Raw genomic sequence first — 17,295 nt, 5'->3', positions numbered from 1 at the left:
AAATCTGTATGAGGAGATGGAGGTGTCTGATGCTCTTGGTGTCCATCTGCCTTTCTCAAACCCACATTTTGAAGTTTTTGTTTTAGTAAAGTATTAAGCTTTTGTTTTCCTCCTGCAGAAGCCAGAAATTACTCCTGGAAAAGAGACACTACAAAGTGTTTTTTCCACAGAAAATAAATGCTGCAAACAGTTTCCAGCTGAAATAGGGGAAGTGTTTTCCCTACATGTACTCATCTTTCTCTGACAAAAATGTTCAGCTTCTTCTGTAGATTCCAGGAAAGTCCCAAGTCTACTGGCAAATTCTGAATGTTTGACAAGCACAGTTTGAGAAAGCCTCGTGAGGAAGCAGTGATTAGAGAAGGCAACTGGCAGCTGGGAAGCCCACACTGTATTCCCTGTTTCATTACTGACGTCTCTGGATGACCTTGTCAAGTCTTTTAATGCCTTTCTGCCTGCCTTTCTCTATCTGCAAAATGCTTAGATAAACACCTCCCTTTTAGAAACACTGTAAAATTGTTTATTTTGGAAATAGCTCCTTGGACGCTAAACTGGCTCTCAGGTGCAACATTGGATGAAAAACACAAGGGCCACAGGACATAAATGGCAATCTAATATTTTCTAATTAAACCATCTAGATTAAACCATCACAGTGTAATAGGTTAACCTCATCCCTGAAGGTTTTGTTTCAGATGAAACGGTACTTATTTTAACTTTATTTCTAAGACAGCATCATCAATGCAAAGCATACAGGTAAGCAAAAGCAGGGAAAAAAGAGCAAAAACTTTTTTTTTTTTCTGCTTAACTTGACTATTTAGCCAAGTTTCATCTTGGTCAGGTGTATGCTGCTGGCAGTGGGTAATGCACAGAACTGGGATTGTAGGTACTGGGATGGCACCCTCAGGCAGCCGACAGTTTAACTGTGGCTAATGGTGATGGGCATCCACAAGCCCACTGGGGTCCGTCCTGAATGGTACCTGGCTCCTCTGTGCCCCCTCAATGACCTTGACCAGTCCACGCACATTTTTATTGTTAATGGGCCAGGGTATGTACTATAAATGGAATATCTAAGTGCAGTCATGTCACCATCACTCCTTGTCCAGGGAAAGTGTACCATTACATCATTGTAGAAGCACCTAATAGCTGAAAGTGAGTAAAATAAGGAGAAGAGTGCAGTTTTGATTATTAATCCAGCTGTTTGCTCACGCTAGCTAAAGCCATCCCACACACACTGAAAACAGATTTTTCGACAGACCCCAATTCAGGTACCGCAAAAAGCCCTGTTTCAACTCTGGGAAGTGAATGCCACCAAGAAATGGAAAGGCAATTGAGAACGTAGAGAAGTATTCTTACAGGGACTTGCCGCGTTTCACCTGAGGAAGGATGCGTGCTGACACCTTGGCCGGGTTCCACGGGCATGTCACAGAAGGCAGCGACAGGCAGCGACAGGCAGCGGGAGCTCCGTATCCTCATCCTCCTCCTTGTTGCGCAGCCCCGACCCGCGCTCCCTCACACGCCACAAAATGGCGGCCGCGCTCCGCTCTCCCCTCAGCGCCGAGAGGCGGCCCCGCCACATCGGCACGCCGGAGGCTGCTTGGGAGAAGGGAGAGGCTGCAGCCACGCTGCCCTCGAAGCGGGAGAGGAAGAAGATAAAAGGAAGGAGGAGGAAGGAGCCAGGAGCGGCACGCTGCACCCCAGAGGGGAAAGAAGCGACCATAGCTCCTGCGGCCGGGTCGCCACAAGAAGGAGCAGCGCGAGCCCCCGCGCGCCTCGCGCTGATTGGCGAACAATTCCCGCCACTCGCCCTCTCCGTCTTCCTATTGGCTCGTGCTTCCCGCCCAGCTCCCGCGCGCTGCCCGCCGCCGCCCCCGGCCCCCTCAGAGCCCTCAGCCCCTCAGCCCCTCAGCGCTCTCCAGCACCGCGCTCCCTCAGCCCCGTCATCGCGGGATGGCGGCAGCCGGCGGCGTTCGTGGCTCTGGCTGGCTTCGGCACCGGCCAGCGCCGGCGACACTCCCTCCTCGGCAGCGCCACAACGTGGCCCTTGAAGCGCTACGGTCGCTTTCCTCCCCCCGAAGGACGGTGACGATGAGGGGCAAAACACCTCTTGGAAGGTGCTGACGGCGCGGGGAGGGTGGCGGGGCGGTGTGGGGTAACTGGCTCTGATGTGAGGCAAACACGGATAAATGAGGCCTTTGAGGTGTCTTTTTGCAAGTCCAGAGCTAAAGCAGGAATCGGGAGAGATTTTGCTTCATGAATTACTAATGACAACACATCAGAGGTAGCACAGTTAGTGGCCCCTTTTTTTTTTTGTTCCTTCATTCAGCAGTGACCTGTGGTATTAAAATCTAGAGATCAAGGCAGAAGAATCCAGAGGGTTGTTTAAAGTAGTTAAATCTGTTTATGGAGGTATAATTAGTGAAAAAATCGTTTAATGTGCCTCCTGTCTGTGGGAGTGGAGGGCAAGTTGCATTAGTGAGATGTGAATTACACACCTGCTTCTAACAGCCACCCTTTTATTTGGCACTAGACATGGGAATTGTAGATTCTGTGCTTGCAGGGCCAGATTTTCCTTTGTCTGTCTTTTTAAAGGTGTTTGAATCAAATGAAGAATCAGGCCCTCTTGTCCTTACCATTGTGGTGTCTGGCCATTTCTTTATTTCCCAAGGACGAACAGTGCTGGTAAGTTTGTCATGTGTAAAGAACATTTCTCCTTCCTGTTACCATCAGTATTAACTTCGTTTCTTTTCTCAGCTTCATCTTCTCTCCCACTGAGTGGGAACTGTCAATTTCATTTTGCTCATGGTAATTCTCATGTGCTGCTTTCCCTTCACATTTCTCAGAATAATGCTAGATGCATTATTTCCTGCTGAGGAACAGCATTTCTTCTGTAGTTCTAAAAATCCAGATTAAGAGGTAATGCTAAGTGTTGCTTATGTTGGAAGATATTTGGGGTTTTTTCATGATTGTTCTAAGAAAAGAGAAAAATGTTTAGAAATAGGTAACGCTATAATTTGTTAAATGGTCCAGCTGATTTCTTGCCAATGACCTGCTAGTGTTTTGGTTTGGCAATCTGGTTTATCAAAAGGCTTCCATATTCCATGTTGGACAATGAGGTTTAACATACAACATACATCCTTGAAGACAAAATTCAAACTTTTGTCAGCTGGTTTTCCTGCACTTGCTTAAGCATAACCAGCTACTAAACGAAAGATTTCACAATGGCACCGAAAGGAAGACTCTGTCTAGAAGGAGTGGGTTTGATGCTCATGACAAAGAAGCCCTTGCTGGAAGGTGGAATCAGGTGTGTTCACCAGTACTCAGTGGTGATAGCGAGTAGGAACTGGCTGATAAATATGTTAGAAAGGTATTACAAAACACTGCAGTATGAAGATAACAAAGCTTGTTTAATAGAATGTATAAGAGGCTGTGTTGCAGCTCTAAATATGTATAAGCTTATAAATTAGTTTTTACTGTACCTCTTAAAGGGTCTTAAACTTCTAGAAGTATAGGGGAGAACCATGGATACCCTTGAATTTTTTGGTGCCTGTGTGTCAGGGATGTTGAATAGTTAATTCATGAGCTGACAGAGAGCTGTGACTGTGGATGGCCCTCAGCTCGTATTTCGTGAGGACAAGGTAAAAAGGGAGCATGGGAAGTATTTTAGCCATTGTGTTGAATAAGAAAAAGGAAAGAAGTATTGAAAATGTAATGGAAATGAGACTTGCTGCCACGCCTTACCAAATTCTGCTTGGAATGATTGATTCAGTGCAGGATGCTCCTGTTCCCAGTGGCTGTACCTGTTAGTTACCAGTAACTGATGTTACTCTAGGAGTCCTTGAAATAACCGTACAAAAGCTAACAGCAACTTTTAATAACTAACTGAAGTGCAAAAAAGGCACAACCCAGAGCTGCAGCCCTCCAAAGACTCGCCTGGCAAAGGCTGAATCTGGCAAGTAACAGGGCAGATAAAAGCGTGCTGTCGGAAAGGATGAGGGATCAGAAAAGCTTCTAAAAACTTGGCTGAGAAAAGCACTTTCTTGCAGCTCTTGTGTTTAGTGGCTGGTGAAGCTTTCAGGCAGCTGCTTTGCGTGAAATGCCAGATGAGGAATTTCTGGGATCTGTCAGGACTGTTCCAGCTTCTAAGAGACACTGAGATACTGCGGGAGCTATCACACAGTGCAGGAGAGGTGGAACAGACATGCTTGATAGATGTGACCAAAATATAGTACTGAGAGTTCAAAAGGGAAAAAAAAAAAGTTGTTTTGGTTTTTTAAAAACATTTATTTTGGCAATGCTTCTATGCCAACCTTAAAGTTGACACACTAACATTTAGAGAGAAGTTGTTAAAGAAAAGTTTCACAAAGTTGGTTTTACAGCCTGTTGACTGCTTTGGGTGCACCTCTTTGAGCAGGTGTCTTTGGGCTGGTGGTGTGGGTGCCTTCTGTGCATGCAGGACTGAACTGGTGGGAGAGGCACTGGTGTGAACTGGGACCAGCTGCAGCCCTCCCACTTGTCCTCTTAAACATACCTGAGTGGCTGAAAACCCCACCAAATACCCAATCTGCTTGTTTTCACAGAATCCCAGAACGGTTTGGGTGGGAAGGGACCTTAAAGCTCATCCAGTGCCACCCCCTGGCATGGTCAGGGTCACCTTCTACTGTCCCAGGGTGCTCAGAGCTCCATCCAGCCTGTTCTCGAGCACTTCTGGGGATGGGGGCGTTTTGCAGACTCATTCCTGAGATGCCATGTAACAACAAACCAACGTGCAGTGCTGCTCAGGCTGTGTTTTTGCTGCAGAAATCATCAGAAATGGTTAATCTGTGGTTCTATCTCCCTCCAGTCCCCAGCTGTCAGCGCTGTCACAAACCTGTCACAATATTTAACCAGGCTTTGCACGACTAAGTACAGACCGTGCTTGGAGCCTGTCACACACCAAATCCACTCACTGGGGGTCCATTATCTTGGACATTCTGTCAGAGGGGATAATGCACAACTTCTGCTCCAGGGGGAATGGATCAACTTTGATGGAATGCTGCAACTGTTGGCATGATTTTACTTGTGCTCCCATTTCCTCTTGCTGGGCTGTGTCCTTTGGGTTGCCACGGTGTCCTCCCACACCTGTGTGCTGCCTTACTTGCATTGAAATTCCCTCTGATGTACTCACAGAACTGTTTTGTGCTGTGTTGGAACTGCATCCTTTAAACTGTTGATGTCTTGTTTTTTGATCTGTCTCCTAATCCCTGCTTTTCAGCCCTTTTGATGTGCTCCAGGCTCCTGGGTTTGAGGGAACTGGATAACAATTACTGTAGCTTTGTACCTCTGCACAGGAACAGGGTGAGGCACAAGATCTGTGTCACAGGGACACATTTCCTTCTCAACGTGCAGAACTTGTATTTTTGTACAAATTTCATTGATGAATAATAAAAGGAGGTTTTTTTGTGTGTTTCTCACCTATGAACAACTTTTGCACAAAACTGAAAGAGTTGTGAAGAAAAGGAAATTTCTGTTTTGCTGATGGCTGGATTAATATCCATAGTAGGAACAATATTCAAGAGTTTCTGATTGCTATCAAAATATTCTCTATGATGGGTGTACTTAGGTATTCTCTCAGTCCTTTTAATTTTCTTTAAGCAGGAAAGTTAAGAAACCTTTTCCTTAGAGTCCACTGGCTCTTTTATGATCCGTTTCTAAGAACAATATTTATAAAATAGCAATAAAATATTCACATATCCTAACAACTGGCTTTTTTAAGTAAATACAGAAACAACTGTTTTCCTTTCAAAATACCTTGTGTAATGGAATGAAGAGGAGGGTAAATGGAACTTCAGAGCATGGAACATAAAAATCCCTGATGTGTAATGCAAATTAAAGGGTGTTTGGATTTGTTTTGTTTTGTTTTATTTCTTTTTAAGCCAAATTCTTCATTTGGAATTGAATTACATAATGTATTTTTAGGACCTGTTTTTGCTGCAGTGTTGCCTAACAGACTGCATATTTGATGGTAGAAAAACCTCATTCTTGTATACCGTAGTCAGTGGAATTTTACAGGAATATCTCAACAGCATCTCTGATAATTTCTGGCCATATTCAAGATACATCATGTTCCATTTACCACAACTCTTACTTCCTTTCCCCTCTGTATCACCACATCATGGAAATTATATTTTGGTGTTTTATTCAGTGCAATTATTTCTGGTGCTAGAATTCATAATATCCTACAAATGAAACAAATGGAAATTGTGACGAGGATTTACTTAATAGGATAAAATTAATCCAGAGTAATTGATTTGTGACCTGATCTTTCGAAGTGTAGACTAAATGTCCTTAGTGCCCTCCTGGTCCCCTCATGACTTCTAATAAGCTACCAGTGCTTAGGGTACAGTAGATTCTAACTCATTAATTAGGCAAGCATTCAGCAGGCATTCTCATGTTCCTGATGCTCTCTTTGCAGTGCCTGAAATTCAGGCACCAAATTTTGGAGATGAGATTCACAGCAGTGCCTTGGGCAGAGATGGTCCCTGTGCAATAAATGAGGGCTCCTGACAGAAACCTGGGGAGTGAGCAGGTTGCTAATGCTGCTTTGTGGTAGAGCACTGCAAAGCTACAGAAGGTTGTTCTTTTATTAAAGTTTTGTTGTCTTATTTATTACCACAATCGTAGTTCAAAAATCTCAATTTCAGTCTGTCTATTTCAACGTGCTGTTGATGTGATTGTTTTGGACAAGCTGAGTGTCCTTCTGCAGCAGCTTTCCCATTTGCGGTTCATGTCAAGGGCTTCTGCTCTTTCCTTTTCTCTTGCCCCAATTCTCCTAAACCACGCTCTTAGAATATTTGTTCTAAGATTAGTGATGTCTGTTAATGAAGCGTATTTACCTAGAGTTTAATGTGTGGTGTCGATCTGGGGAAGTACGTATTTTATACTGGAAATGAAAGAATACATTATTGGGAGCATCCAGTGCCTCTCTCTGTGTCCCTGGACAAGTGTCACTGTTCTGTAGTTCAGGAAAAAACCCCAGAACAATTCAGGGTGTCACTCTGAAGTATCGAGGTTTGTCCTGAGGTGGGGGCTTACCTTTGCTGTCAGTGGGCTGTGCCCCTCTAAAAACTGGCTCCTGCCCCAGTGTTGGCACTTTGGCCAAAGCCATTCTTTGGTTACTGAGTCCCCCCAGGCGCGGCTCTGTGTGTCCTGCATTTCCTCCTCCTTCAGCTTCCCTTCCTGTGGACACCCACAGCACTCTGGTTAATGAGTTCAGCCCTCGTGTGTTCTCTGCCACGATCAAACAGGCTTAAGAGCAAGATTGGAGGGTCTAAGAGATTGAGGGTAAAAAAAGGATAATGCAGAGATTAACATCCTTTTATTCCTTACTCCTATCTGCCTGCCTTGATTGTTAGGCTTGGATGTGTTTGCAGGGACAACTTTGTGCTTCCCTCACTCTACAGGTTGTCTTGTTTGGGGGCTTTTGTGTTTTTTTTTAATTCATGTTGGCTCTTCTGATCTTGACTCAGTTTTCAAGACAGCTCATATGGCAGAAATCAAACCTTGATGGTTCTGGCCTTACTTAGATATTGGAAATAGATACAAAAATTTCTACTTCCAGGTGTGTTACAAGGTAGTAATGAAGACTGGAGTGAAAATATGTTAGAAGTTTAATTTTCACAACTTCATTGCACAGTCATTAATGAAGAATCTTTACTTTTTAAATAGAAAACTGCTTATTGTAGGAAAAAAGTGTAAAACAGCAACTCCCATTCTCTTTGGCGAAGACAAGGAGTTAAAAATTGCTATTTTTCAGATATATGCAAGCATTTGATTTAGAATCTATGTCATGTTTCAAGCATGTGCAGGTTGTTTTATTATAATAACCTATTAATAACAACATCCTTATTAAAGTGATCACCGTTGGTCACCACTTACCTGTAAACACCTTCTCTGATTTTGGTTGTTTTCTTACAGCATCTGAGTTTTGCCTGTTCTTTAATGTCCCGTTGTAATTCTTGAACATAATTCACAGGCTTTTTCTGCCTGCCTGCTCACACGTCTTTATTTTTGCTGTCTCCTGAGAGAATGGTTAATAACAGTCCTTGCAACTCCAGTATCTTGGTTCTGTTTTGTGGGGACACCTGGAAATAACATTACCATTGCTCTGGTGCCAAATTAGGTACTTCCATGAATAAGCAAGGTGTTATGCAGTATAAATTGTAATAATACCCACAATATCACAGGTCAAAAATGTGGATATTTGAGCTTAACGTGGGACACTTTAAACCTAGGCAGTGAATAATTACTCTGTGCCCAGTGTGGTGAGCAGCCCCAGGGCGTGGAGCTCTGGACAGGGTGACACAGGTGGGCAGTGCCCTCTCTTCCTGGGAAGAGTGGCAGGTTCTGAACCCATCCCTGGAGGTTTGGTGAGCATTGCAGGAGCTGGCAGGGTGCTCAGAGCAGCACAGCATCCCGCCCTTCCCACAGAAGGGCTTTCCCAAATCCCTGCTTTGGCCCTGCCAAGGCTCCGTGAGCGAGGTTTGCTCCCCACTTGTGTAGTGGTACCTTACCTTGGGAAGGGAGAGGGCTAAGGAACTGTCTCAGGTGCCTCCCTGGAAACCTGGGAAGTAGATTGCTCTGTTTTCCAGGGAATTGTGTCCCGTGGTGCTGCCCAGCCTGTGTCACAGTGGTGCAAGCCGGATGTTGTCCAAGGCCTGTAGCTTCTCCCTTGTGCCAGCCAGCCATGCACCCTGGCAGCTGTGCACTATTAATTCATACAGTAAAACTCCTTTCCTCTCAAGCTGACCTCATCCTTCCTTGCAAATACACGTTCCCAGGCTGTGGGATAGCCAGCTGAGTCCTTAATCCATAACCTGATACAATGCATACCTTCCTTCGAACTGCGAACTTGGAGAACAAGCTGGTGTATTTGCATTTCATGGGCCTGTTAGAAGAGGCAGCCCAAACTGGAGAATGTGTTTCTCTGTAGCATTCTGGGGTTTAGTTTGTCTTTTTTAATACTGGTTGTAATTTAAGGGTAGACTAGGTCATGTTTGTGACCAAAAAAAAAAGCTTTTCCTCTTAAGCTATTGTTTACACATAGTTTTATTTGAAAACATCTGGGTCGAGCATGAGTGAATGCAAACTAACTGATGCAAGCCAGCATAGCTGAGCTGCTACACAAATACCATTTCTTAGATACAGAGTAATTTTCAGTTCAGATAGGGTTGCAGTCTAACAAAAAAACAGATAATCTATTCCTGTGTTGTTTAGCACCACAGGGTTTCTAGATGATACAATAAAAAATATTCATAAATCACACACAATACCTTCCACCACAGCTCCCAGCCCTCATTACACAGCAGGTTTCTGAATGCTGAAATGTGAAGTCAGAACAAAAGCATTTCCCAGTCAGTGCTGGACTCGATGGCCGTGAGGCTGGATCAGCATTTCTGGCTCCTGCCTCATGGCAGCTGCGGTCACATCTTGCCTGCTTCCAAAACATTTGGGAAACATCTTGCTTTGTTTTCTCCTTCAGCTTAATTCCACTCAGTCCTCCCTCTGAGAAGCTTAGATTTTGGTCACAGATGTAGGAAACAGTTTTCCTTTACTCCACTTCTGTTACAAGTGGAGAACAACAGGAGTATGTGCCTAACTGAACATTGATGACCAAACTTTCAGGAAAGTGCTGCCATTTCTCTCTTCACATGGTGAACATTTGGGCTCTTGTGTCCCTGCCCCGTTCCAGGCTGCACTGTGGGGATGTTGTGGTTAATCTTACACTGCCGTCTGGCTTTGCCCCTGCCCGGCTCACTCAAGCAGCTCTGGATGCTGCCTGCTCAAGGGAACAGGGACCAGCTGCTCTGTTCCCTACTCTGGCAGCGTGGTGGCAGCACCAATCCAGAGGGAACGCTGCTTTTTTCTGTGTCACTGCCCATGTCCAGAGCACGTCGAGAGTCAATCCATCACCTCTGGAAAGGCACACGGACTGTAATCTCAATATATTGCCTTGCACTTCCCAGGCTCTGCCCCATGCCCTCCTCCTGGGTGTTGGCAGAGATCCTCATGGCTTCAAGTGTGGCTCAGGGGACACATTTATTGCCCTCTTCCTTCTTATTGCTCTGAATTCATTCACCTGACTTCGTGTGCCCTGCTCCAGCCCTGGAGTGCCCCAGGCCAGGCTGGATGGGGCTTGGAGCACTCTGGGATAGTGGAAGGGTGTCCCTGCCCACGGCAGGGGTGGAATGGGGTGACCTCCAAGGTCCCATCCACCCCAAACCAGGCTGTGATTCTGTGAATACGGGGACAATGATTTTTAAAATGAAGTGGTTAAACTTAAATTTCAGTTAAATCGAATTTGGGGGTTGGATAATCAGGAGTACATGAATAAAAATTCCAAATGCTGTTTTTCCCCACTTGTTTTACCTCAGAAACAGGACATATAAAAGAACCTGGGAAACATCAATAAAATAAATGAGTTGGTAGGAAAGTTAAACAGTGACTGCCTTTTATGATTTCTTTCAAAACAGCTATTATTTTAAGGAGACAACATTTGTTCAACCTTCATCTCCAGTGAAAGTAAAAACACTGTAAGACCAGACTGAATATGGGAACAGCTATATTTAAATAAACAGTTGGTGTGTCTCCAAAACAGAAACTACTTGAAATGAACAGAACAAGCACAAGCCACAAGTTAAAGCGGCCTAGTGAGGGAATGGTTTAGAATTGCTTCACTGACAGCATTTTGGGGCTTGGCTCCACCTCTCCCCATCGCTCACCAGGCGAGATCTCCCTGTTGTTTTGACCTTTAGGCCTTTCCCTGCTTAGCAAGTCCTGCCTTAGGGCGCTTGGAGTGTGTTTGGTGCAGACAGACACTGCAAGGGACTGGCCCCTCTTTCCTGCTGTCAGCACCTGCTTTTACAGTGCACAGGGAAATTCTTTTCTCCCTCTTACTCCAGATCTTTAGGGAATGGTACTTCCCTGCTGGCTGGCATTCTGGAGTCTGTCATAGCAGATGTCTGCGATCCGGTCTGCCTTTGGTCCAACTCTTCACAGCTTTTGAGAGATTCCTCTGTAAAAGTGCAGTTAAAAATCTGCATGCAGTTGCTGCATGAAACTGTAAAGCCAGTGCCAGCACAGTAAAGGAGTGGAGTCACTGAGGTGATCCCTGTTCCAAAATAGAATGGCAGATGGTTTTCCAGCCTAGACCCACCTAAGATGGATGGTGACTGTGGCAAACACTGCTGGCCCTCCAGGATGGACAGGACTTGTGGGGTTTGACCCTTAGGACCCCTGGAAAGCAGCCTGGGCTAAAGCCCTTGGTCACTGAAAGTATTGTGAGTTTGGATAAAACAGGTTCCTGATTTCCTCCCTGCCCTAAAATTCATTAATTGTTTGTGTTTTTCCCCTGGACTTTGCTAAGTAATGGCTCAGAGTGCCTTGGGAGACACAGTCCGTTGCCCTGGAGTTGTTTTGTGATGTTTTCACCTTCGTGGGGTGTTTTTACAGGAGGCTGAGCAGTCTGTCGAGTTTGAAGAGACTGACAGGGATGCAACTGGAGTATAAAAACAGCTTTATCCAATTACCGAAGCTGCTGCTCGGTTGCCTGAGTGCCACCTGGAGCCAAGGCCTCCCCGGGCCTTGGATAAAGCGCGGCTGTGCCATTCCCCGGATTCGCCTGCCCTCTGCTGCCCTCCCGGGCAACTTCAGCACTCAGAGCTCCAACTGCAGCTGCTTTATTCTGCATTTCAGGGACTTGCACAGCATGCACAAATACAAATGTAGAGAGCTATGGAAATTAGAACATACCTTGACACAGCGTTGTTACTGGAGCTACGGCTTTCACCCCTAGAGTGCTAAAACTTCCACAGTGGCAGCTGCTTGACAGCTACAGAAATGGCACAGCTGCAGTGACTGATCTTCATTAGGCCTTTGATTACATCACAGAACTTAAACATGTGCTCTGGGGTGTTGCTGCTTGCTGTGCCACTGGTTTGTGTCCTGCTTTATTTCAGGAAGGCTTTTCCCTGATTGATTCCCACAAGTGGCTGAAGATAGTGAGGAGAGCGGAGTGCCTGCTGCTCCGGGCACAGGCCAAGGTGAGCTGAGCTGCTTGGAGCATTCCTAATATGTAACACAAATATGGAGATGATCTCTTAATTTTGGCTAAATTTAACCATTTAGTTGTAAATTATTTATGTAAATTGGATTTTTTTTTTTTTTACTCTAGATGTAAAACAAGAATGGATTGAATAATGCTGATATCTTTTGTAACTGCTGATACTGAGTTCTCAGACTGCTCTCTGAGATTAGCTGCTAGAACAGCCAGACTGGTTTTATTTCACAATCTCTATGCCATGGCTAACAATTAAAAAGATGAAGCAAATCTCTTCCAAGCTACCTCTGAGTCAGAGTGCACTTCAGCAAACAAACTCTCTAACCAAGCAATTATTGAGCCATTTTGTGGCTCCTGGCACAGCAGCAGCAGGCTAAGGTTAAGGTACTCGGTGCTCAAGGAAGCAACATGGACATGGGTTGCTGGTCTCCCACTCAGCTCTCCTGATGAAAAGTGGTTGGTTTGCCTTTAAATAATCAAACAGCACATTCTTGTTGCCAGTTTATATAAAAATCTCAGGTGTTTTGTTCTTAGATGAACTCTGATACTCTGTAAGTGCCTTAGTGTTTTAAATTCATGAGTTATGCCTGAAACCAAAACACCTCTGCACTCTGCTTTCTATCAGCTTGTTAGAAAACCTGGAAAACCTGAAGAGAGCTGGGGCAGGAATTAGTTCTGATGAACCAGCAGGTTATTCCCAGTTACCAGAGCCAGCCCCCAGTGCAGCATTAAGGGATTCTGCTGCTCCTCACCAGCCAGACAAAACCAACCTCCCGCTCACTGCGAGGCTCGAGCAAAGCTCTGAGGGGCAGTTCAGGAAAGGAGGAATATTAACAGAGTCGGAAATGAATATGGTGCATCTCAATGTTTATTTACTGTAAACTCACACAGCTTCAGCTGGATTTAGTGGCACTGCGGTGCTTCTACCACACAGCTGCTCTGCTTTATATCCCAACAGTGGCTGTAGCTTCTGTGCTCATCTTCATGATCAATTTCTGCTTTATCTTGGACTTGTTTTTTGGAAGTCATTAATACTGCATTTACAGTGGAGCTTACTCATCACTTCAAACATGCCTTCAGTAGGGCACTGTGGACTCTTAGCCAGCAGAATGAGTTTCAAAACTACGAACAGGAGCAAGGGGAATGTTTTTAATATTTTTGCAGTAAATCATTCCCCTTCATACTGTTCTCCTTGAGCTCAGCATGGAAGAGGTGTAAATTTAATAATTCTGTGACCTCAGGGTTCTTTAATAGTTCGGGTGTGACTGCCCAGTCCTCAGTTTATGCTACAAACCTTGACATGTCACAGCTCTCTTTCCACAGAGGAACGATGTTTAATTTTCGAAGTCCACTGTTGTTTATAAATGGCAAACTAAAGTATTTAACAGTCCTTGTGAGAAGCCTGAGGGAGTCCAAACAGCTCAGCCTCAAAATTCATTTGGGGATCTAAGCAAGCAACTGCTCTTTGAAAGTGTCATAAAGAAACCCCACCTAAGTTCCCTTTCTGTCACTGAAATCAGAACTCACCTATCTGGCATCCCACAGCTCAGTGCCCGGGTCTGTGAGGCTGCCCCAGTTCCTTAATTAATAAGGGTAAATCCAACTGGGCAATTGAGTGCTACACTCCACATTAGTTTGACATTTTTCCCTTTAAAAGGCACTGAGACAAGTTTTTGTGCTTACCCTGCCCTAAAAATCTTTTTATGTGATTCAAACATCTTCAAGCAGCAGGCATGTAAACACAGGGGCTGTCAGGAAGAGCTGGCTCATTTCTGAGACAGGAGCTGTAAAGTGAGAGGTGTCCTCGCATTCGCGTTCCAGCAGCGTGGAATTATAAATGGGCACTGAGAATGGGTTTGACATTGGAACCTCAGGAAGACCTAAATAAGCCAGGCTGGGCCAAGGAGAAGTTGCTGGTTTCCTACTACTTTAAGTGTTTTAAATTTGAAATTTCAAGATCAAACAGAAAGTCCCATTAATTCACTCTCTAAATGCTGAATATGCACCCGCCTTACGTCAGCTCAAGGTGCTCAGGCCAAGCTTATCAGACACCGCAGACTCTCCCATCCCCATTTCAGGGCAGTTTGCTGAAACTGGGGCACTTACTAAAAACATCTATTATGGTACAGCCCAAAAACCTACTCTGGGGGGTCAGAGCTATCTGGGTTTTTTAAATGATTTTTAGTACTATTTCACTCTTTAAAGTAATGCATTTGAATTTCCTGCACTCCTAATCAGTGTGTTGGTTTAGCTACACACAGGCAGACCAGGTGGGCTTGAGTTTGATGTATCAGGAACACAACTCCTAACTGGAGCGTGCCCTTCCCTGAACTTCTAGTTTGGCTCCAGAGTTAACTTCTGCTTACTGTAGTGTCATTTTTTGTCACAAGTAACTGTGCAGAGCTGGCACACCCTTACAGGATACTACCTGCAGCAACAATAAAACTTCATTTTCCTGCCACATGTGGAAACTGAGTCCTGGCAAGGCTTGTCCACTTGGCTAAACCTTGAATTAGTGACAGGTGGCCCCGCATCACTTACCCTTTCCTTGCATATTTTTATCTGATTTTCAAATTGGCAGTCACAATCTTGTGGTTAAGCTGCTGGGAAAAATGAAAATACAGTAGGGAAAACTTGTTTGCTTGTTTTTAAATTGGTGCAGTGATCCAAGAATCTAATCTACTGCCTTCTTCCCAACTTCAACAAATAGGGATTTAATTAAATCGGAGTCGTTTGAGGGGATTCTGAGTTAATTGATTTCCCTGTGCTTCTGAGCAGAACGAGTGCCGCATGTTCCGTGTGCAGTTTGGGGGGAGCTCCAGGGAGGAGATGCAGGAGCACTGCTGCAGCTGTGTCCAGAAACTCAGCGAGTACGTCCTGGTGCAAGGGGCTGAGGACCAGAGCCAGCAGCTGTGCCACGGCCTCAGCCAGGACACCCAGCGCATGGACACTGAGCACGCAGTAAGTGACTGACCACACACACCCAGCACCAGTCAGCTCTGACTGGCAGAGCTGGACGGGCCAAGTTTCTCACAGCTGTGAGACTGCATGAAACAGGAGTTGGGAAATGAGTTATACAGGGTAAAAACCAATCAGAGCCACAAAGTAACCCGGGATCCTGGCTCCCTTCTGTGTTTACCTGCTCCTGGTTTGCAGTGCTAGTAACTGCTACAACTGCCTCTTTACAGTTTGAGCCTAACCTGGCACATCTAAAAGCAATCTCAGGAGGAACAGAATGCTTCCCCTCTCCAGGATAAACTCCTGAGGTAACTGGAAAAGGCAAAGGCAGACAGCGTTTTCCAGGGTGATTATTCCTAAATCTCTGCTCTCCTGGCTGTTTAGATCCATGGGAAGGAAGCAGTGTGCTCCTGTGAGCACCCATACACAGCATCCTTTGAAGTTACTCCCAGGAAATAGTTTATAACTGCAGTTTAGCCATGAACTAACGGGCCTGTAGCTAAACTGTCATGTCTTTCCTTTTTGAAGACTGGAGCAGATGTGCATGCAGGTTCCATAAAAAGATGCCTTTTTACTGCAGAAGGTAGCTGAGCACATTCCCTTCCCGTCAGCGCTAAAAATGGAACTGCTTCCCTCCCTGCACATACCCACACTCTGCTTGGTAACAAGCCCTTATTTGCATTTGGTATTTTCTAGCCAGATGAGCCTCTCCCAGATTCCTGCACAAGCCTTGGAGAAAGAAGATCTGTAGCACAGCTAGCACAGGTAAAAAATAAACATGTCCTGTTTAGATCCCGTAACTGAGTCTGAGAACGAGCCATCTCAGATTCCATAAGTATCTGGGAAATGTCTTCCCTGAACATCAGGATGCCATCACCCACGCCAGCAAAACACTGGATCTGTGTAATGGTCCGGAGCCAGGGAATAGGCAGCAAAACAAGGTGTTAGGTGGTGTAATCACCCCATTTGAACAGGAACAAATGACACACCGAGAGCAAAGAAATAGCCAGAGGCAACATCCAAGTGAATGGCTCTGGCCCTGGTTTGATTCTCCAGAAAGGACTTGTGCAGTTCAGAGCTGAACCCTGAAAATATCAATCAGGGAACCAAAGAGTATCTCACCTGTCCCTGCCCTCTGGCAGTTTGAAGCCATTCCCCCTTGTCCTGGCACTCCATCCCTTGTTCCCAGTCCCTCCCCAGCTCTCTGGGAGCCCCTTTAGGCCCTGCAAGGGGCTCTGGTGTTTCCCTGGACCCTTCTCAGCCCTGACCCACAGCAGAGGATCCCCATATTCCATGGACAGCTTCACTGAGCAGTTCTGGGTAAATACCTGAAGTCAGCTGTTGCTCATTTGCTGGGAATTTGGGCTGGTGCAGCAGCAGATGAGCAGAAAATTCTGCTCTTTTCTGGTTTTGTGCTTTCTGTCTTTCTCACCCTTCTTTCACAGTCACTGGCTGAGCACAGAATCCCAAACTGGTTTGGATTGGAAGGGACCTTAAAGGTCACCTCATTCCGACCCCAGTGCCACGATGCCCAGAGTTCTCCCACCACCATGGGAAAAAGCTGGGAGAGGGAGTTAAACGGGGACGAAAAGGATGTTTGAACATAAAAGCCCCATCCTTTACTTCTAAGAGACATTTGGCTAAACAAAAAGCTTGGAAGTGCACACTTGGTTATCCCTACAAAATCCATGTGGCAGTATGTACACCTTATAAAGAGTGTACACTGATTACAGAACGCCTACCCACCAGGAAGCCACGGTACCCAGGAAATTGGCATTTCCAGGGTAAATTCCCAGCTGAAATAATGTCAGGGGAATGTGACACTGTGTAAAAGCTACACTGCAATCAGATCTGGGCATCGGAGAAAAGCTCACGTACAGAAAGCACAGCTGACCACTGGCCTTCTCCAAGAGCATCAAAGGCAGGCAGCTCCATGTTTCTCCAGCACCAAGGAGAGCTGGGGCATGGCTGTGGTGTTGTGGCCGAGGTCAGGCCACCTTCCTTCCCAACCTTCCATTCGCAGCTGGTGCTGCGGCAGCAGCCGGAGCTGCCCCCGGCACTGCAGCACCCGGCGTGGAGCGCCCGGGAGCTGGGGCCCTTCATCCGCCTCTGCCTCATGGACCAGCACTTCCCAGCCTTCGTGGAGGACGTGGAGAAGGAGCTGCTCAAACTCGCCAAAGAATGAGGCACACTCAGTGCTCCTTGACACAGCTCTGGTGATTAAAGGTTGGAAATCAAGGCCTACA

General features: G+C 45.7%; 1 protein-coding gene across 1 annotated transcript; it reads left to right on the top strand.

Moving 5' to 3' along the window:
- The first annotated feature begins 932 nt into the window (after positions 1–932).
- REC114 (REC114 meiotic recombination protein) lies at positions 933–17,293 on the top strand. The gene is given in 9 exon segments (XM_039557816.1): positions 933–1,042; positions 1,490–1,729; positions 1,840–2,056; positions 2,058–2,108; positions 2,587–2,676; positions 11,991–12,074; positions 14,870–15,052; positions 15,746–15,814; positions 17,073–17,293. Coding segments are annotated over 9 exon segments (1,206 nt in total). The 3' UTR covers positions 17,235–17,293.
- The last annotated feature ends 2 nt before the right edge of the window (positions 17,294–17,295 follow it).

The sequence above is a fragment of the Corvus cornix genome, chromosome 10, assembly GCF_000738735.6.
Source record: "Corvus cornix cornix isolate S_Up_H32 chromosome 10, ASM73873v5, whole genome shotgun sequence".
Lineage (NCBI taxonomy): Eukaryota > Metazoa > Chordata > Aves > Passeriformes > Corvidae > Corvus > Corvus cornix.
This window is presented reverse-complemented; position numbering and strand designations above follow the sequence as displayed.